Below are 22,873 nucleotides of genomic sequence, written 5' to 3' on the forward strand. Positions count from 1 at the left end.
ATAAAATTCAAATATAAAGTTAAAAGATCACCAAGGGTCTATAAGGGTAGGAAAACCCCCCAAACAAGTCACGTGAACTCCGGCAAAACCACAGGCAACGGAGTGAACCTGCCTCCTGTTCACTTGGGAGTCGAGCCCGCGACATCAGGAGAGAACGGCCAGTGCCGGCAGAGCCGGGCAGAGGGTGGACGGGAAGGGCCGGGATGAAGAGCTCATCTGGACCAGGTCTAGCGCGGCCTCTGCGCAAGGACCATGGGGAACCGCGTCAATTAAAGGTTAGACAGGTAAGATCCATGACATGAGGGGTGATCTCTTTCACGCCTGTCCATCCTGGTCTCTTACTGGGGGCTTCCTGGGGCCCTTCATTCATTGTGACGTACAATTACACTGACTAAATGATTTGTAATTTACGTAATTATCCCTAAATTCATAAGTTGAGAAACGATCTTTTTGTAGAATTTTGGGGTGGTAGAAAATGTCTTTGTTTCCTGTGAGAAAATAGCGTAACTGGGAGTATTCAGAAACAGTTGTGTTAGAAATATATGTGTATATCAAGACCAGAGTTTACATTACTAATCCAAGCAGAAAAACGAGGAGGGATTTTCATTATGAAGCTAAATGAAGAATGAAACCTAATGAGGGGCCTCTGAGTAGTAGATTTCCCCCACTAATTATTCAAGTAAATACGGTGGGACGTGATTTCTGATGGGGACTAACATTTCAATTTGGCAAAGCTGGGGTTCTCTTGGTAATTCTCACTAATTACTAAGGTCGTCTTCTTGAGATGCACGCTGGTTATGATTTCCTGTTGGTGATAAAAATGGCTACTCATGGGCTTCCCTGGTGGTGCAGTGGTTGAGAGTCCGCCTGCCGATGCAGGGGACACGGGTTCATGCCCTGGTCTGGGAAGATCCCACATGCCGTGGAGCGGCTGGACCCATAAGCCATGGCCGCTGAGCCTGCACGTCCGGAGCCTGTGCTCTGCGACGGGAGAGGCCCGCGTACCGCAAAAAAAAAAAAAAAAAAAAAAAGGCTAATCATGGCATAAAACTCCCCTTCCACACTGAAGTAATATAAGTGAATTAGAGGCACAGAGCCCAGAGATAAAGAAAGTAGCTAAAACAGAAGAAAGACGATCTATTTAATAAACATGTAATTCTGACACGGATGTTAATCTCTTATAGAGAAATCCTACATCAGGGAGCAACAGTTCAATTTGCACTAACGTTCATGATCCATTTATACCATTTAGCATCGGCACTAATGATGGGGAGGAAGGCGTGGCCCACAGGTGAGTGTGTGCCCAGGGATGTCACTAACAGGGAACTGGTAGGACAACCAGCGGGAACGGGGACGTAACAGGCTGAGGCAGAGACACACCTGGTAACAGCAAAGGAAGAGAGAATGTTCACACGACACTGGGGCATGCCAGAGGCCAGCAGCGTAGCTGACAGATCAGACCAGAGGCCAAAGTGCCATTTGTGACTTTCAAAAGCAGCAATAAACGCTGATTTCTTGGGTTAGTTGTGGGAAGAGAAATGCATCCAACGCGTTCACAGTCTATAAAATGCCGTCTGGTAAACGAGCAAAGGGAAGGACCTGAGACTCTAATGGGTTCAGGAAACACAAACATGTGCTGGTTTTCCTATAACAGTGAAACCAAATGCAGACCGCAGCCTTGCCTGAGGGGCGTCCAACTGCACGGCCTGGCTGCCCGCGTGCCCGTGCCCGTGCCTGCTGAGATGTGAGGGCGGCGGACCCAGAAGGCCAGGGTCACTACTCCTTTGAGCAGTGCTGGCCAGTGAGCTCTGGACCCAGACCAGGAAGGGAAGGCCAGGCTGCTTCTGCCCGGCTCCCGGATGCCCCTTCCCTTCCTCAGGGCTCTGGAGCTGTCCTGCTGGATCCGGCCCTGTTCCACACAGGGGACTCAAAGCACCACTGCCGAGAGCCAGGTGGGAAAACAGGGGCGAAGGCCGTGCGGGCCCCGCAGCCCCCAGCCCGGGGTTTCACATCTTCGCAGCCCACTGACCTTGGCTGGTCTGTCTCCCGCCGGGCTCTTCGTCTCCCCGTGCAGCATCAGGGCCGGCGGGCAGGGCGCCCGGCTGTGCTCTCTGCTTTTATCTGCAGGGCCAAAACAACCGTCATTAGCGTCTGTTTGTCCTGTCAGTTTGTAAAACTGAACAAGGACAGACAGTGGCTTGGAGAATTCAGAGTGGTGGTGCACACGGTGCGTCCCACGGGAAGCTGTGCCGACTGGTGCTGGCCACGCCTCCACTGCGACTTCATGGTGAGGCCCTGGCAACCCCATCTGAGCCTGCACAGCACTGTCCACGGAGCACTTGGCCACGCACGCATCCTGGACCAGGCCACGTGGGTCACAATGGACGGGACTCAGGTCTCCCTGACAAGGGGGCCAAATGTGGGCAGCAGAGGCAGGCTTCCGTAGGCTTCAACAGCCAGTGGCCGTGATGGGCCACCCTGAGCCCTGTCCCAACAGGGGCTGGGGGTCCATGCTGGGCAGACTTCCTGTTACCGTTGTTTGCCCATCCCTAAAGTGGACTCTGGCCCCCATGGGTGGCCTGCACAGTGCTTTGACTGTGCAGACAGTGACTGTCTGGGAGGAGGGAGGGGAAAGTGGAGACAGCCTGACTCCAGATATGAAAACAGACTTAGCCTTCATCTTATTCAAAGACGTTGCGTAGCCTCAGACGTGTGCGGGCAGCGACGGACAGCAAGATTAACCACGGTGTTAGGAGCAAGGATTAGTAGAAACACCAAGCCACCTAAACACACCAGCCTCACAAATAGATAAATTCACCGAGGAGACCCTGGAAGGGTCTGGAAGGGATTGCTTGACCTGGAGCTCCTGTCTGTGCAACACAGTTGAGCAGGTCCCAGGGTCTCTCCTTCCCAGTGGAAGGGAGGACAGAATGATAAGCACCGCTCTGTGTGTGTGCGCGTCTGTGTGTTCTCACGAATGTACGTGTGTGTACGTGTGTGTGTGCATGCTTGGGCTTGGCTCCCACCTGGGGCCCGGCCATGGTGCCACGGTGGGCATCGGTACCTGGCACCCTAGTGGCTGCAGAGCCAGGTCCAGGCTGCAGGGCAGTCGCCCCAGAGCCTGGGTGAGGGAGCAGGCACCCCACTAACAACTGTACCTCAGAGATGCAGCAGTGCCCCGGGGCCAGCTCTGGACCTGGACCAAAAGTCCAGTCCCCACAGAGGTGCTGCGTCTGGACGAGGCAGAAGCACGCGGGAGCCAGCCCTGAGGCCCCGCCTCCACCTGTCACGGACATGGATGGACGGACAGAGGTTGTTAGGACCGCAGCCAGGCTTGCTGTCACTCTGAAGCGTGGCCTGGCCTGCAGGCTCTCCCCAGGGGCCAGTTGGCTGGTCCTGGCTCTTAAAGGGACCTTAGCTCAGGCTGGTGGCAAACAGACCAAGCGTGGACCCCAGACCTTGTGGCTTCCGGCTGCCCTCACATCTCCAAACCGCGTGCGTCTGGAGCCTGGAACGCACATCCCCTTCACACGGGGGCGGTAAGTGCCGACCACTGGGCCCCCCGGGCAGCCGTGACCACCACCCAGAGGCTCGCCTCGGGCGTGGCAACACCACTTACAGGGCCGTTTCACCATCGGCCTTGGGGAAGGGACTATAAAGCAAACCTCAGTCAACAAACCACACCCCAGCCTCGAGGAATGCGGGTGGTTCCACTGAGTCAACGGTAGATTCTCTGATACCCTGTCCCCACTCGTCCTGCAGAGCCCGGTGTGTCACGAGGTCTAGAGCCGGGGACCCCCGTCTGGGCTTCAGCTCGGGCCCTGATCCCACCAGCCACCAACTCCGTGCCAGACGGGAACGGGGGTTTGCCAGGGGGCATCCGCGGGGCAGTCCTGGAACCCAGCCCTTCCTGCCACTGCAGCTGAGGAACAGGGTGGGAGGCTGGTGCCCAAGGTGGGCAGAGGGGCTTTGCAAGGATGCCTGGGTGTGGGCAGCCTCAGCAAGAGGTCCACACCGGCCAGAAAAGCGCAAGGGCCTGCGCCGGGGTGGGGGGCACTGAGGAGAGAGCCACGGAGGGTGGTGTCTGAAGAGGCCACCAGAGCAGCTCTTGTGCGAAAGAGAGGCCGGGGACACAGGGACACTGCCTTGCCCAGGAGACCAAGGCTGCAGAACCTCCCCAGAGCCGCCCGCAGGACCTGGGACGCTCGACCCCTGCTCTGTGAAGGAGGCCAGAGAACAAAAAGGAAGCTGAACTCTCCCTGCTCCCACCTTGCCTCCCGGCAAGGCCCAAGGAAAGGGAAGAAAAGCTTGAATTTGCAACGAAGTGGAAGGGTCTGGGTTATGACCCTGGGCTCTACTTTCGAATTGCTGGACCGAGACCTGAGCTGTGAGTAGAAATGAGCAGCTTTCCACCACCTGAGCACACGGTCTGGGCTCCTTCCCAGTCCGCACGGGCCGTGCCCGGAGGGAGGGGCCGTGTGCCAGTGCGGGGGCTCCACACAGAAAACAAAGCAATCGGGCGTCACTGGAAATGTGAGGATCTTCTCACCTCGTGCAAATACTACACATCGTAAAAATAGTGCGAGGAAACTGACCGCAAGGCCCTGTGTGCTCGTCATAACGCAATTCTCAATGAGAGCACTCTTGCTTACGTGTATTCCCTCATTATTCTGAGAAAGTATATTAATTTTTTTTTCCTTTATTGGAAACACTTGATCTTTGTAAAACTTAGCTCTTCAAATCTGGCATTTGGGCTACATGCACGGCGCTGCTCGCTGTGACGGCTTCTTTGCAAAGACAGCCCTGATCATCACGCTGAAGGCCCTCACGGCACACGCGCCCGCCAGAGCGCCTGTGACAGACGTTGAGCCTCGCCCTGCGCGGCTTCCTTAAGAGCCCGCCCCCTCTCACAGCCGTGGCTCGTCCAGCCTTGCTGCTTGGCTGAGCTGGGGCACCCAGATCCCTCTCGTAATAGCCTGGGTCTCCATGTTCGTCCTGGAAGAGCTTATGCTACGTCTCCCCGAGGGCCACTCCGGGGCCCACTCGGACCTGCTTAACCACCCTGTGCTTTGGGCCTCTCCACAAACCCCGATGATGCTGCCATCAGATGCTCCCTTGGGTGTCAAAGAGAACTAGTTTGTGGAGGAGAATCAACAAGTCTGAAGACCTGGTGCTGAAGTGCTTAGGGGCGCGCATGATGCCCTTCCACCCTGTGAGGGGGGCAGGATGGTCAGATCTTTGGGGGCGGTTGGTCTATTGATCAAGCCCAGCCCTGGGAGGGGAAGGGCTCTCAGATAGTTTGCTTTTCCTCCTGGCAGGGCTGAGCGACAAGGAGGCCCAGAAAGGTCGCATGGAAGCCGGGAAGAAGAAAGGGGGCCTGTGTGAAAACTGCACACAATCCACTGAAAACACGTATTTGCTGCCTGTACAGAATCCAGCACAACCCTGGCTATTTGTGGGGAGAAGTGGGGGGAAGTGGAGTGAGCAATCAGACAGCACCTTCCCTCAAAATGCTACAGGAGTTGGCAAGGGTGACGGGAGGGGATACACAACAGCCCTCGGAAGGTGAACAGTTGGCAAAACTTGTCCCGTGGAATAAAGGGGACAGAAAAGCCATGCTCCTCATAGGCGAGACTTAGCCGTGGAAACGTCTAGCTCGGCAATCAATCAACCTCGTTTCCCTAGAAGAAGAGCGAGGTGGGCTTGCTGTGTCCTAATCTGAGGTCAGGGGTCCATGTCAGCTTCCCAGCATGTCACCTCTTGGTCATTAGTCCCCATCTAAGCCACCTGTTCCCTTAGAGTCCCGGGGACGTGAAGACTCAAAGTTATCTGGTATCAGGCCTCAGACCAAAGATGGCTCATATACAATGGTAATGGGACAATTACTATACACCCAGAACTATATTGAATAAAGCACTAGGATTGTTTTAAACATTTAAAAGTTGCTTTCTTAATTATTAACATAAAGAACCACTGCAGACGAGTCAAAATTGTCTAACTTGTCAAAAAGATATAAAAACACGTTCGCATCTTTTAATTCAAAAGGTGACTCTGAAATTCAATCTCATTTTAATCCAATAAATTTTGCCCTCCCTTGGTCTCAGTTTCCTCATCTATAAAATGGACCGATCTCCTAAGTTTCTTCCAATTCTGGGATTCTGAAAGTCAACAGGACATCTGGAACTGCTTGGGGTATATTCCCCCAAAATAGAAGATATAAGCAGTGAACTTGGAGGGCCAGAATAATCTTCTGGTTTCCTGTTGGGGAAGAAGGAAATGGATTAACCCCAAGGAAGAGGGCAGAAGAGACAGTTAACCTTTTCTATCCTGAAAACCAACAGTGGCTTCTGACGAATTTGGAATTAGTGGGGAATCTCCTCTTAGACCAAGGGGACCCCTGATCCACAGATGGTCTGCACCACACGACCCTGATTGTGACCTCCTGGGGGAGCCCATGAGGTTGGGGGGACAGCAGGATGACTTGAGTTCCCTGGTCATTGCAGACCACCGGCCACGATGGGAAGGTTGACAAAGCCAGTCCACACCACTAAACCCCACGTGCGCACAGGCCTCCGCCTGCAAAGACTGGAAGTGAACAGACGGGTCCCTGCCGGGGAATGTGCTTAGAAACAGAGGTTTCTCCCCAGTGACCACCCCCCCCCCAAGTCCTGGAGAAGCCTGTGTAGGACATGTTGTGCTAGGGGCAATCCTGGAGTGCTGGGGTCCCATTCTCTGTGTCTGCCACGATCTAGTGACCCCACTTCCATATCTGAATGTTCTCACCTCCAAGAACCAATAGCGTATCACCCACTTAAAGAAATGCCTTAAGGAGAATAATGAATGGTATTTTAATCTTGAATACTGTCTCCTGTAAGTGCTGCCTTAAAATAACTTCTGCGATGCTTAAGCAAAGCAGAAACAGTCACCTCATTTCACACCTAAGAAAGCTAGACAAGGCCTTCTAGCCTTCACTGTAACTGAGTATCATTTTCAGACAAATGGCACATCATTTGTGAGCCCTCCTACATTTTTCACAGGCATTCCTGTAGACTGCAAACCATCATTTAAAACACTTCTCTTTGGTTCAGGTAGAGCACATTGCAAAAGTGCGGCATTCAATCTTTTCCAAAAAGCATAAATCCATTTCACAGTCCCAGGCTGAGTTATGTCAGCAACGCCCACCTTTCAAGGCCGCACAGGAATTACAGCTGCTGAAAGAGGGAAAACACCCGCCCATCACTCGACCTCGCCCCGGGGATGCCAGAGAGCACACACCTGGCAGTGCTTCTTCCACCAAAGTGGGTGTCACAAGAGTCACGGCTGGGCTTGTCACGGCGGTTACCCTGAGGACTTGAGCTGGCACCAGGGGCTCAGGTGCCCATCCACCTGAGAGGCAAGGGTGCACCCCCAACACACACGGGCACATGCTTACACGCAGGCAGACAGACACACGCGTACCCGCACACACAGAAAAGACTACTATTTTGATGATTTTTCACCCATCGCAGAAGTTAAATGCATTATACAGAAATCCACTACTTAGTTAGGTTACTCTCTGGTCCACCCATGTCAGAAAAGAATGGAAAAAAAGCTGACATATGTGTGCAGAAAGTGTGATGACGTTTTCTACAGCTGACATCAAAAATAAGTTGTCTCTAAGAACTATATATACTATGCATTGCTTTCAAAACACGGACAGCATCTTTGAAAATTGTCCTAAGGTCTATCATTTCCCCTCTTCTGACTCCGAGGGTGCTCTGTCACCTCCTCTTGCTTGGGCGCTCACACCTGCATGCACATGACGGGTGGAGTGTGTGCTGTGCCCCCGCCTCCAGCAAGCCTCCCGCGGCCACAGCTAACAGCCACCTCCGGGGCTGGCACTGAGCAGCAGGCATGGGACAAACGTCAACTGGTGGGCAGGTGAAAGGCTGGGGGGCGGGCTCCCAGGACAGGACTCCCCACGATGCCCCCTGTATGCTCCCCCCATATCTCCCGTCTCCACCAACGTCTGACCGTTCTAGATCCAGACTACAGTTTCTTTTCGTCTTTAATGACACTTGCGCTCCCAGACTGTAGCTGTCCAGCCCCCAAGCCCCTCTGCTGTAGTCCTTTTCTCTCTAGTAACAGGGCCCTTCTCTTTGCCCTGAGGCTTTTTCAAGCTCCCTCACGTCCCTCTCAGAGCTTTAACAAATCGCGGCTTCCACAGGGGACTGAAGTGGCAGGGGAGGGAGGTTCTGACCTAGTGTGGTCAAAATGGCAAAGTCGGACGCCTCCCCGCCAGGCAGGTGCAGACCTCGGCCCATCCCTGGGCCCCTGAGAACTCTGCCTCGTAGCCGAAGTCTCCTCGGGAGGGCCGCCTGAGGAAGCTTCGTCCAGCCTCTGCACCCCGAGGTTACCTGTTTTAATAGGATATTGAATTTAAAACCAGACAATGGCCAGAGTGATGCTCCTAGGAGCTTAGTGGTGAGATTCTCGTGGGCTGGTGCAAGAAATGAGAAAGCCCACTGGCTGAGGTCCTTGCAGTCGTTTTAGACAAGGATGACATGCTTTGGAGTTTGAATGTCTCTCGTTCCATCAGCTGAGCTTAGACAAATGTAACGATGAGCAACTCATGACTGCTGAGAGCTCCTCAAAAGGCCTGAAGGAAGCCCCTCGGGGCTGAGCATGATTCCAGGGTCTCACTCGACAGGCGGGGCTCCTCCAGCCTCGGGGACAGGACCCCCAGCTCTTGTGGGCACTGGCCTTAATGTGGAACCTGGTCGTGGAGACTCTCCCCCATCCCCCAGATGCAAGGTCTCCCCAACGCCGGGGCTCTGGGGGAAGCACACGACACGAGGTGGCCTCCCCCCGTCCCACCCACCAGGTGTCTCCAGATCCCTCAGGACCCAGCATCTGTCTCAGTGCAAATGCTGCCAGGATGACTGTCCAGTTTCCTCACCTGCTGGGGTGCTCATCAAGTTAAAGAACAGAACCAAGAGACAGGACCCTACTGTACCCTCCAAAGAGCCCCAGATTAACTGTTTACTGAGAAGACACAGCAACTCCAAGAGAGAAGTGTTAACTCCTTCATTGGACTCAAGCATTTAATAACTCGACATGATCCTTGAAGCTGGTTTTGGTCCCTTGGGGACACGCTCCTGTATGGTCCCCACCGAGGAGGGCCTATGATTCTCTCTCGTGGAGACACCAGGCAAACATCCCTCCCTGGGGGACCTGTGTGGGCACCTGGCAACACCTCCCCCTGCCCTCCCTGCGGTGGGAAGGGTGAGCAGGGCCCCATCATAGAGTGGACACGTGGGGTCCCCAGGCCTCCTGGGTGGGAGCTACACCCGTGAGCAGCCCCAGGGGAGAACCTCTGTTTCCCTTCCTGGGTCCTGGTGACAGCCCACGCTGTGCTTAAGGGCAGGACTGGCTCCATTTACAAACACAGAAACATCAAATTGGTATCATTTAAGTTAATTTTTAAACTTTCTTCTTCTCTATTCGAGAATGCACTAAGCAGAGGTGTCAAGACTCCTCTGTTTAAAGCGCTGGGATGTGAAGAGCTCAGCCTGTCCCGCCCCACAGGCCACTGGGTCCCCCAGGTTCCCCTGGGTTCAACCTCACAGCAGCCAGGAGGCCGAGCCAGCCTAGGCCCAGGAACCTGGGAAGTTCAGGCACAGCCCAACCACCAGTAAGACCACCATGGAGGGCTGGGAGACGGGGGCTTCCAGCAATTTCTTCAAATCCGAGGTCATTAAAGCAAAAGGATCCCAGATTTTTATTTGATTTGGGTTTTGAGGTTAATGGAAAGGTTACTAATTTCTGATCTACAGCAGACGAATAGAACCTGCATTGGCACGTCACAGTGACGGAAACAGTGCACACACAGTGATGGTTTTGTCACACTGCTGATCAGGGCAGGTCCTTCCGTGAGAGGGGGCCCATGTACCCTGATTCCCCAGAAGCCACTTTTGATCTGACCGCAGAGGGGTGAGTGCCAGTAGGTTCAGTAGTCACCACATTCTCGTTTCTGCACCTGGTGACAGCAGTGCTCCAAAAGGCTCACGACAGTTTCTTCATTTTCTGGTCAAAACGTGGCAGGTGTGGCCCTGCTCTAAGGTGGCATGAGGTACAAGGTGGGTAGGGGGAAAAGAAAGGCACGTGAGGACTTGAGGACATGAGGAGGGGGAAGGGGAAGCTGGAACGAAGTGAGAGAGTGGCATGGACATATATGCACTACCAAACGTAAGGTAGATAGCTAGTGAGAAGCAGCCGCATAGCACAGGGAGATCAGCTCGGTGCTTTGTGACCACCTAGAGGGGTGGGATAGGGAGGGTGGGAGGGAGACGCAAGAGGGAGGGGATATGGGGATATACATATGCATATAGCTGATTCACCTTGTTATACAGCAGAAACTAACACAACAATGTAAAGCACTTATACTCCAATAAAGACGTTTAAAAAAAAGAAAAGAAAAGAAAGAAAGGCACGTGAAGCCAGGTGAGCTGCAGGCCTCAGGACCAACCAACCCTGCGGCCAGGGGCACCTGGGAGAGGACAGGACAGGTTCCTCTGGAGCTGGCAGGTGAATCTACAGGTGGAGGGAGGGTCCAAAGATGGATAGGGGTTGGGACAAGGGGGCGGGAACAACTTATGGAAACAAGGAATAGCAAGTCCCAGAGCTGAGACCCACATCCGGGATAGGACTCGGACCACAGGTGCCAGGGCAAGTGACAGAAGGCAGGGCCCAGTGGGGAGATAAGGCCACGCAGGCCAGCGAGAGAGCAGCCATCCCCCTCCCCCGCACCATGTGGATATGACAAGGAGCAGTGAAAGTTAAAAATACACGGACAATGGCATATGAAATTGTCAATATAAATAATGTTATACATACTGTATTATACATAGTATATTACAGAGTGCTTTATACATGTAACAAAGTAATTAAATTTTATTTTCACACTGAAGATTTTTTCAAGGCTACTAGCTACTGTTACTATTATTCATAGAAAAGGAATCTCAAGTGAGGCCTATAGCAGTCTTAGGAGCCTTTTGACAATGCTAAAATTAAGCGTTAGAGTCTTAGAGTTCAGATATCGTATTTAACACATTAGTTACCTTGGCATAAGTATTCATGGCCTCAGATTTTAAAACATCCTCAAAGTACATTTTTTATATAACCTTTAGTTATATATGGAAGAGAAACGCATGATTAAATATATTCATATTCTAAATTACATCATTAAATTTTATCGAATAGGAACATTTATGTTAAAAAAATTCAATATTAAAGCAATTGTAATATAAAAGGGAGATTTGTGAAACCCTTGTTGCTGGAATGGGAATTATGATCACTGAGCATGTTCTATTATTAGCAATGTCCAGCCCCATGAAGAGGAGGTGTGTGGCTGGGCCCTTGGGTTTGATGTAGCCATTGGAGGGGATTCTCATCTTGGGGAAATTTAGGGCTCAGGACAGGGGGGCACAGCCTCCCCTCAACACACTGCCCACCATGGAACTGAAAGAGCCATCCTGAGTCTGAGGAATCTCCTGGGTCTGTGTGGTTGGGACATACCCTCTGGTTCTCCTGCCGGGGCTGGACCCTCCCCCAGCAATGGGTCCCTGGCCTGGGAGGAGGGAGCTGCAGTGGGGTTCAGTTAGGGGCAACACTCTCCCTTCACCTGGCTTGGGAAGCTCAGGGACCAGGGAGTTTGGCACAGCAGCCACTGCATCCTGGGGCACCAGACTGGTGTTGGGTTCCGCACAGAGACTGGGGTTCGGAATTAGGCAGGCCTGAGAGTCTAAACCCTGCTTAGCTACTTATTTTAGGCCTGAAATATGGGGACAATCTCTCACCTCCTTTGAGTTTCAACTTTTCCAACAGAACAGGAAAAATAATACCTTAGTCAGCTCAGGCTGCTATAACAAAATACCATAGATGAGGTGGCTTAAACAACAGACATTTATTTCTCCAGACTCTTCTGGAGGCTGGAAGTCCAAGATCAGGGTGCTGGCACTGTGGGGTTTTGGTGAGAGATCTCTTCCTCTACAGATGCCACCTTCTCCAAGAGTTTTCATACGACAGAGAGACAGACTGCTCTGTGTCTCTCTTATAAGGGCACCAATCCCATCGTAAGGGCCTCACCCACATGACCTCATCTAAACCTAATGACTTTCCAAAGGTTCCACATCCAAATCCTATCACATTGAGGGTTACAGCTTCAAAATATGAATTTGAGGGGGGCGGCAGGAACATTCAGTCCATAGCAATACCACATGAAGATTCTGGCTGTGGACAGAGATACTGAATATACTATAGTGCTGAGCACAATGTCTGCCAAGGCAGGTGCTCATGCAATGGGATCCTAGCAATAATTGGGACAAAATCATCCTAAACTAGCCTCGTCTACTGCACAGGGTCTGCCTGCCATTGAGCAGGCAGAGAGGACCCCAGCCTGGATGGAGACCCAAGAGGGGCCCTGTGAGTCAGGAGCAGAGGGGCTCCCTGTGTCCCTGCTCCCCACATGTGTAAACTCAGCCCCAGGTCCAGTTATCTTCCATGCAAAATACAGCTTGTTCTTCTGGCCAGATCTTCAAAAAAATTGTAGTAGCAACTATTCTATCATGAAAATTTTAAGGGAAACTTGTCAGCCCTTTGCAAATACTATAGGAAAGACCATTTATTGCTCCAAAGCATCATCGCTCATGTTAAGATGTAGCTGCAAATCAGAACACAGAAGTCAAAACCATTCTGGCGGACCCACCACCAGTCCCTACCATCAGGAAGCTTACACAATCCTCTTAAATAGCCTCAACCACCAGAGGGCAGACAGCAGAAGCAAGAAGAACTACAATCCTGCAGCCTGTGGAAGGAAAACCACATTCACAGAAACATAGACAAAATGAGAAGGCAGAATACTTTGTACCAGATGAAGGAACAAGATAAAACCCCAGAAAAACAACTAAATGAAGTGGAGATAGGCAACCTTCCAGAAAAAGAATTCAGAATAATGATAGTGAAGATGATCCAGGACCTCAGAAAAAGAATGGAGGCAAAGATTGAGAAGATGCAAGAAATGTTTAACAAAGACCTAGAAGAATTAAAGAACAAACACCTAGAAGAATTAAAGAACAAACAAACAGAGATGAGCAATACAATAAATGAAATGAAAAATACACTAGAAGGAATCAAGCAGAATAACTGAGGCAGAAGAATGGATAAGTGACCTGGAAGACAGAATGGTGGAATTCACTGCCATGGAACAGAATAAAGAAAAAAGAATAGAAAGAAATGAAGAGAGCCTAAGAGACCTCTGGGACAACATTAAACACAACAACGTTCACATGATAGGGGTCCCAGAAGGAGAAGAGAGAGAAAGGACCTGATAAAATACTTGAGGAGACTAGAGATGAAAACTTCCTTAACATGGGAAAGGAAAGAGCCACCCAAGTCCAGGAAGTACAGAGAGACCCAGGCAGGATAAATCCACAGAGAAACATGCCAAGACACATAGTAATCAAATTCACAAAAATTAAAGACAAAGAAAAATTATTGAAAGCAACAAGGGAAAAAATGACAAATAACCCATAAGGTTAACAGCTTATTTCTCAGCAGAAACTCTACAAGCCAGAAGGGAGTGACATGACATATTTAAAGTCATGAAAGGGAAGAACCTACAATCAAGATTACTCTACCCGGCAAGGATCTCATTCAGGTTTGATGGAGAAATCAAAAGCTTTACAGACAAGCAAAAGCTAAGAGAATTCAGCACCACCAAACCAGCTCTACAACAAATGCTAAGGGAACTTCTCTAAGTGGGAAACACAAAAAAAGAAAAGGACCTACAAAAACAAGTCCATAACAATTAAGAAAATGGTAATAGGAACATGCATATTGATAATTACCTTAAACATGAATGGATTAAAGGCTCCAATCAAAAGACACAGGCTTGGTGAATGGATACTAAAACAAGACCCATATATATGCTGTCTACAAGAGACCAACTTCAAACCTAGGGACACATACAGCCTGAAACTGAGGGGATGGAAAAAGATATTCCATGCAAATGGAAATCAAGAGAAAGCTGGAGTAGCAATACTCATATCAGATAAAATAGACTTTAAAATAAAGAATGTTACAAGACACAAGGAAGGACACTACATAATGACCAAGGGATCAATCCAAGAAGAAGATATAACAATTATAAATATATACACACCCAACATAGGAGCACCTCAATACATAAGGCAACTGCTAACAGCTATAAAAGAGGAAATTAATTAATCAAACTGTCAAAAATTAAATACAAAGAAAGCATATTAAAAGCAGCAAGGGAAAAACAACAAATAACACACAAGGGAATCCCCATAAGGTTAACAGCTGATCTCTCAGCAGAAACCCTACAAGCCAGAAGGGAGTGGCAGGACATACTGAAAGTGATGAAGGAGAAAAACCTGCAGCCAAGACTACTCTACCCAGCAAGGATCTCATCCAGATTTGATGGAGAAATTAAAACCTTTACAGACAAGCCAAAGCTGAGAGAGTTCAGCACCACCAAACCAGCTTTACAACAAATGCTAAAGGAACTTCTCTAGACAAGAAACACAAGAGAAGGAAAAGACCTATAATAACGAACCCAAAACAATTTAGAAAATGGGAATAGGAACATACATATCGATAATTACCTTAAATGTAAATGGACTAAATGCTCCCACCAAAAGACACAGATTGGCTGAATGGATACAAAAACAAGACCCTTATATATGCTGTCTACAAGAGACCCACTTCAGACCTAGAGACACATACAGACTGAAAGTAAGGGGATGGAAAAAGATATTCCATGCAAATGGAAACCAAAAGAAAGCTGGAGTAGCAATTCTCATATCAGACAAAATAGACTTTAAAATAAGGACTATTAAAAGAGACAAAGAAGGACACTACATAATGATCAAGGGATCGATCCAAGAAGAAGATATAACAATTGTAAATATTTATGCACCCAACGTAGGAGCACCTCAATACATAAGGCAAATACTAACAGTCATAAAAGGGGAGATCGACAGTAACACATTCATAGTAGGGGACTTTAACACCCCACTTTCACCCATGGACAGATCATCCAAAATGAAAATAAATAAGGAAACACAAGCTTTAAATGATACATTAAACAAGATGGACTTAATTGATATTTATAGGACACTCCATCCAAAAACAACAGAATACACATTTTTCTCAAGTGCTCATGGAACATTCTCCAGGATAGATGGTATCTTGGGTCATATATCAAGCCTTGGTAAATTTAAGAAAATTGAAATTGTATCAAGTATCTTTTCTGACCACAACGCCATGAGACTAGATATCAATTACAGGAAAAGATCTGTAAAAACTACAAACACATGGAGGCTAAACAATACACTACTTAATAATGAAGTGATCACTGAAGAAATCAAAGAGGAAATAAAAAAATACCTAGAAACAAATGACAATGGAGACACAACGACCCAAAACCTATGGGATGCAGCAAAAGCAGTTCTAAGGGGGAAGTTTATAGCAATACAAGCCCACCTTAAGAAGCAGGAAACGTCTCGAATAAACAACCTAACCTTGCATCTCAAGCAATTAGAGAAAGAAGAACAAAAAAACCCCAAAGCTAGCAGAAGGAAAGAAATCATAAAAATCAGATCAGAAATAAATGAAAAAGAAATGAAGGAAACGATAGCAAAGATCAATAAAACTAAAGGCTGGTTCTTTGAGAAGATAAACAAAATAGATAAACCACTAGCCAGACTCATCAAGAAAAAAAGGGAGAAGACTCAAATCAATAGAATTAGAAATGAAAAAGGAGAAGTAACAACTGACACTGTAGAAATAAAAAAAATCATGAGAGATTACTACAAGCAACTCTATGCCAATAAAATGGACAATCTGGAAGAAATGGACAAATTCTTAGAAATGCACAACCTGCCAAGACTGAATCAGGAAGAAATAGAAAATATGAACAGACCAATCACAAGCACTGAAATTGAAACTGTGATTAAAAATCTTCCAACAAACAAAAGCCCAGGACCTGATGGCTTCACAGGTGAATTCTATCAAACGTTTAGAGAATAGCTAACACCTATCCTTCTAAAACTCTTCCAAAATATAGCAGAGGGAGTAACGCTCCCAAATTCCTTCTACAAGGCCACCATCACCTTGATACCAAAACCAGACAAGGATGTCACAAAGAAAGAAAACTACAGGCCAATATCACTGATGAACATAGATGCAAAAATCCTCAACAAAATACTAGCAAACAGAATCCAACAGCACATTAAAAGGATCCTACACCATGATCAAGTGGGGTTTATTCCAGGAATGCAAGGATTCTTCAATATACGCAAATCTGTCAATGTGATAAACCATATTAACAAATTGAAGGAGAAAAACCATATGATCATCTCAATAGATGCAGAGAAAGCTTTCGACAAAATTCAACACCCATTTATGATAAAAACCCTGCAGAAAGCAGGCATAGAGGGAACTTTCCTCAACATAATAAAGGTCATATATGACAAGCCCACAGCAAACATCATCCTCAATGGTGAAAAACTGAAAGCGTTTCCTCTAAGATCGGGAACAAGACAAGGTTACCCACTCTCACCACTCTTATTCAACATAGTTTTGGAAGTTTTAGCCACAGCAATCAGAGAAGAAAAGGAAATAAAAGGAATCCAAATCGGAAAAGAAGAAGTAAAGCTGTCACTGTTTGCAGATGACATGATACTATACATAGAGAATCCTAAAGATGCTACCAGAAAACTACTAGAGCTAATCAATGAATTTGGTAAAGTAGCAGGATACAAAATTAATGCACAGAAATATCTGGCATTCCTATATACTAATGATGAAAAATCTGAAAGTGAAATCAAGAAAACACTCCCATTTACCATTGCAACAAAAAGAGTAAAATATCTAGGAATAAACCTACCTAAGGAGACAAAAGACCTGTATGCAGAAAATTATAAGACACTGATGAAAGAAATTAAAGATGATACAAATAGATGGAGAGATATACCATGTTCTTGGATGGGAAGAATCAACATTGTGAAAATGACTATACTCCCCAAAGCAATCTACAGATTCAATGCAATCCCTATCAAACTACCACTGGCATTTTTCACAGAACTAGAACAAAAAATTTCGCAATTTGTATGGAAACACAAAAGACCCCGAATAGCCAAAGCAATCTTGAGAACGAAAAAAGGAACTGGAGGAATCAGGCTCCCTGACTTCAGACTATACTACAAAGCTACAGTAATCAAGACAGTATGGTACTGGCACAAAAACAGAAAGATAGATCAACGGAACAGGATAGAAAGCCCAGAGGTAAACCCACGCACATATGGACACCTTATCTTTGATAAAGGTGGCAGGAAAGTACAGTGGAGAAAGGACAGCCTCTTCAATAAATGGTGCTGGGAAAACTGGACACGTACATGTAAAAGTATGAGATTAGATCACTCCCTAACACCATACACAAAAATAAGCTCAAAATGGATTAAAGACCTAAATGTAAGGCCAGAAACTATCAAACTCTTAGAGGAAAACATAGGCAGAACACTCTATGACATAAATCACAGCAAGATCCTTTCTGACCCACCTCCTAGAGAAATGGAAATAAAAACAAAAATAAACAAATGGGACCTAATGAAACTTCAAAGCTTTTACACAGCAAAGGAAACCATAAACAAGACCAAAAGACAACCCTCAGAATGGGAGAAAATATTTGCAAATGAAGCAACTGACAAAGGATTAATCTCCAAAATTTACAAGCAGCTCATGCAGCTCAATAACAAAAAAACAAACAACCCAATCCAAAAATGGGCAGAAGACCTAAATAGACATTTCTCCAAAGAAGATATACAGAATGCCAACAAACACATGAAAGAATGCTCAACATCATTAATCATTAGAGAAATGCAAATCAAAACTACAATGAGATATCATCTCACACCAGTCAGAATGGCCATCATCAAAAAATCTAGAAACAGTAAATGCTGGAAAGGGTGTGGAGAAAAGGGAACACACTTGCACTGCTGGTGGGAATGTGAATTGGTTCAGCCACTATGGAGAACAGTATGGAGGTTCCTTAAAAAACTACAAATAGAATTACCATATGACCCAGCAATCCCACTACTGGGCATATACCCTGAGAAAACCAAAATTCAAAAAGAGTCATGTACCAAAATGTTCATTGCAGCTCTATTTACAATAGCCCGGAGATGGAAACAACCTAAGTGCCCATCATCGGATGAATGGATAAAGAAGATGTGGCACATATATACAATGGAATATTACTCAGCCTTACAAAGAAACAAAATTGAGCTATTTGTAATGAGATGGATAGACCTAAAGTCTGTCATACAGAGTGAAGTAAGTCAGAAAGAAAAAGACAAATACCGTATGCTAACACATATATATGGAATTTAAGAAAAAAAAATGTCATGAAGAACCTAGGGGTAAGACAGGAATAAAGACGCAGACCTACTGGAGAACGGACTTGAGGATATGGGGAGGGGGAAGGGTGAGCTTTGACAGGGCAAGAGAGAGTCATGGACATATACACACTAACAAATGTAGTAAGGTAGATAGCTAGTGGGAAGCAGCCGCATGGCACAGGGATATTAGCTCGGTGCTTTGTGACAGCCTGGAGGGGTGGGATAGGGAGAGTGGGAGGGAGGGAGACGCAAGAGGGAAGACATATGGGGACATATGTATATGTATAACTGATTCACTTTGTTATAAAGCAGAAACTAACACACCATTGTAAAGCAATTATACCCCAATAAAGATGTTAAAAAAATAAACAAATAAATTAATTTAAAAAAAAAAGAGGAAATCAACAGTAACACAATAATAGTGGGGGACTTTAACACCTCACTTACACCAATGGACAGACCATCCAGACAGAAAATTAATAAGGAAACACAAGCTTTAAATGACACAATAGACTAGATAGATTTAACTGATATTTATAGGACATTCCATCCAAAAACAGCAGATTACACTTTCTCAAGTGCGCACGGAACATTCTCCAAATAGATCACATCCTGCGTCACAAATCAAGCCTCATAAATTTAAGAAAATTGAAATCATATCAAGCATCTTTTCTGACCACAATGCTATGAGATTAGAAATCAATTACAGGGCAAAAAACGTAAAAAACACAAACACATGGAGGCTAAACAATACATTACTAAATGACCAAGAGATCACTGAAGAAATCAAAGAGGAAATCAGAAAATACCTAGAGACAAACGACAATGAAAACACGATAATCCAAAACCTATGAGATGCAGCAAAAGCAGTTCTAAGAGGGATGTTTATAGCAATACAATCCTACCTCAAGAAACAACAAACATCTCAAATAAACAAGCTAACCTTACACCTAAAGGAACTAGAGAAAGAAGAGCAAACAAAATTTAAATTTAGTAGAAGGAAAGAAATCATAAACATCAGAGCAGAAATAAATGAAATAGAAACAAAGAAAACAATAGCAAAGATCAATAAAACTAAAAGCTGGTTCTTTGAGAAGATAAACAAAATTGATAAACCATTAGCCAGATTCATCAAAAAGAAAGAGGGAGAGGAGTCAAATTAATAAAATTAGAAATGAAAAAAGAAGAAGTCACAACGGACACCGCAGAAATACAAAGCATCCTAAGAGACTATGACAAGCAACTCTATGCCAAAAAAATGGACAACCTGGAAGAAATGGACAAATTCTTAGAAAGGTATAACCTTCCAAGACTGAACCAGGAAGAAACAGAAAATATGAGCAGACCAATCACAAGTAATGAAATTGAAACTGTGATTAAAAATCTTCCAACAAACAAAAGTCCAGGACCAGATGGCTTCACAGGTGAATTCTATCAAACATTTAGAGAAGAGCTAACACCCATCCTTCTCAAACTCTTCCAAAAACTTGCAGAAGAAGGAACACTCCCAACCTCATTCTATGAGGCCACCATCACCCTGATACCAAAACCAGACAAAGATACTACAAACAAAGGAAACTACAGACCAGTATCACTGATGAACATAGATGCAAAAATCCTCAACAAAATACTAGCAAACAGAATCCAACAACACATTAAAAGGATCATAAATTTGTATGGAGACAAAAAGATGCTGTTTAAAAATTTTTTCTTAGATATAAATCATGATATGTGATAAATTCATCCTAACCTAACCCACTGGTGCGATTTAAATGAACAGATACTTACAAGGGTGTATGCCCAATGCACAAAAGTGTCCTTATGTTTCTTAAAACTCTTCATGGCTAAAGCAAAAGTTGATTTGGAAAGAGCTATGCAGATACCCTGCATATTTGATGTGGTGGCCATGGATTTATATAACTCCCGCTTTAGCATTTGTAGGCCAGTTATTCTCCAAAGAGCTCATACTGAGGCAGCTCTGACTTTCTGCAGACTAATCTATATGAACCTGCAGGCCTGGCCAAGCTGATTTATTTTCACATTTAGATGTAATAAAATTAATAATGCAGTTCTATGTCAGTTGATGAAATTAACTCAGACTTTTTTGGGGGGGCAGCCAACATCTTTCAGTTATTTTCTTTGTTTTCAAAAGGGAAGTTGTTTCAGTCATTCGATACAAATGGCTTTAATTAGTTTAGGGCAAACATAACCTTTAACAAAAATACAGGCTGGGGACTGCAGGTCTGTGCGCTACGGGAGAAAAAAAAGTGCAGTGCCCACAAGCTGGTTTGTCATGGCTGCTGTATAATCCGATTTGGTTCGACGTCAGAGTAAACAACCCATCACCTGGGAGAATGATTCCTCTGTTGAGGCCATCAAGAAGCCAGCCCATTCCTGCACACAAACGTATTTTTATGACAAGTGCAGGTGCATGGAATGACGGGGTTGAGGAGATCCACGGCATCCATGTCCTGTCTATTCTGCTCGGTGCAGCCCAAGACCGGGCTTGCACTGGCTGAGAGCATAGGAGAAGTTTTCTAAGGGACTTGCATTTTTAACGACTAGCTCTTTTAAAGGTATTAAAAATTAAAAACAGTCAATCCTACACTTACCATGAAGCACCTGGTAAAAAGGGACCCTTTGTTTTGGAAATACTCAAATGAAGGTTCTTATCTTAGGTTTACCCTTCCCCAGTTCTGTGGGGCTGGTTACCACCTGGGTCAGCTCTTTGTCAACTAGAATCAGAATTATTGGTCCAGAAATCAGCCCTTCTGTTGTAAATCTAACCTTGGACCTCCCATGCCCTTTAGTGGCACCCCTTCTTCCACAGGACAGAATCCAATCCATTCTTTCCTTGTCCTAGGACTTGTCAATCTTGTTCTCTAGGACTCCTGCTGCTCTGAACCCCTCCCCAGAATAAGCACAGGGTGCAGTTTCATGTCCCCGCTGTGTCTGCAATGATTTCCTGCAAAAGGGGCTCAGGGCTCATCCTCTCTGACGCTGTCCATGACTTTCCACGTTGAGCAGAGCATCCTTGCTCTGCCCTGTGCTCTGTCCTTTTCTTATCTCTTTACTGAAATTATCGGTCGATGCATCTCTCCTGGAAGATAAACTCCATAAGGTAAGAGCCATGTACCTACTCTGGCACTGGTGTTCAGCAGGGATCATCTGACCCCTTTGGCCAAAGTCACCTCCCCACTTTGACTATTCCTTCTCTCTGCATCTGGTTGGGCTGGGATGTTGGCTTTTCCACACTCCCTGTGTCTGTGCCTCTGCACTAGAGTTTTCTGTTTGCTGGAATTTGCTTCCCTCTCTGCCTGATAAAGTCCTTCCCTCCTCCACAATTGTCAGCACCACTGTTCCTTTCTTCTGCAAAGCCTGCACTCAGTGCCACTCGGAGTAAAGACCTCATGTCCTTCTGTGTTTGAAAATCCGTGATACATATTTCTATTCCCGCATATCACTTCTAAATGACTAATTTCATAGCTGTGAGCTCCTTGAAAACAGAAGGAGCTCTTTTTTTTTAACATCTTTTTTGGAGTATAATTACTTTACAATGGTGTGTTAGTTTCTGCTTTCAGATAAACATATACATATATCCCCATATCCCTCCCTCTTGCGTCTCCCTCCCACCCTCCTTATCCCACCCCTCTAGGTGGTCACAAAGCACCGAGCTGATCTCCCTGTGCTATGCGACTGCTTCCCGCTAGCCATCTGTTTTACATTCAGTAGTGTATATATGTCCATGCCACTCTCTCACTTCCTCCCAGCTTACCCTTCCCCCTCCCCGTGTCCTCAAGTCCTTTCTCTATGTCTGTGTCTTTATTCCTGTCCTGCCTCTAGGTTCTTCAGAACCTTTTTTTTTTTTTTATAGATTCCATATATATGTGTTAGCATATGGTATTTGTTTTTCTCTTTCTGACTTCACTCTGTATGACAGACTCTAGGTCCATCTACCTCACTACAAATAACTCTGAGTAATATTCCATTGTATGTATGTATATATATATATATATATATATATATATATATATATATGCCACATTTTCTTTATTCATTCATCTGTCGATGGGCATTTAGGTTGCTTCCATGTCCTGGCTATTGTAAATAGAGCTGCAATGAACATCATGGTACATGACTCTTTTTGAATTATGGTTTCCTCAGGATATATGCCCAGTAGTGGGATTGCTGGGTCGTACGGTAGTTCTATTTTTCGTTTTTTAAGGAACCTCAATACTGTTTTCCATAGTAGCTGTATCAATTTACATTCCCACCAACAGTGCAGGAGGGTTCCCTTTTCTCCACACCCTCTCCATGCCTTTTCATCTTTAAATCTACTTTAAATCAACTGTGAATGACACAAAGTAGGTGCTTAATAAGTGTTGAATGGTTGAGTAAATGTGCACACAGAT

The 22,873-nt window shown here is 46.1% G+C and overlaps 1 protein-coding gene across 1 annotated transcript in view; it reads right to left on the reverse strand.

The window, feature by feature from the left end:
- The window catches only part of TCERG1L (transcription elongation regulator 1 like), a 203,472-nt gene that overhangs the window by 65,100 nt on the left and 115,499 nt on the right, over positions 1 to 22,873 (reverse strand). The window contains exon 5 of the mRNA XM_029201199.1: positions 2,030 to 2,121. Within this exon, the coding sequence (XP_029057032.1) occupies positions 2,030 to 2,121 (92 nt within the window). The remainder of the gene's footprint in view (positions 1 to 2,029; positions 2,122 to 22,873) is intronic.

This window comes from Monodon monoceros, unplaced genomic scaffold (assembly GCF_005190385.1).
Source record: "Monodon monoceros isolate NGI ecotype Baffin Bay Population unplaced genomic scaffold, NGI_Narwhal_1 Super_Scaffold_4, whole genome shotgun sequence".
Lineage (NCBI taxonomy): Eukaryota > Metazoa > Chordata > Mammalia > Artiodactyla > Monodontidae > Monodon > Monodon monoceros.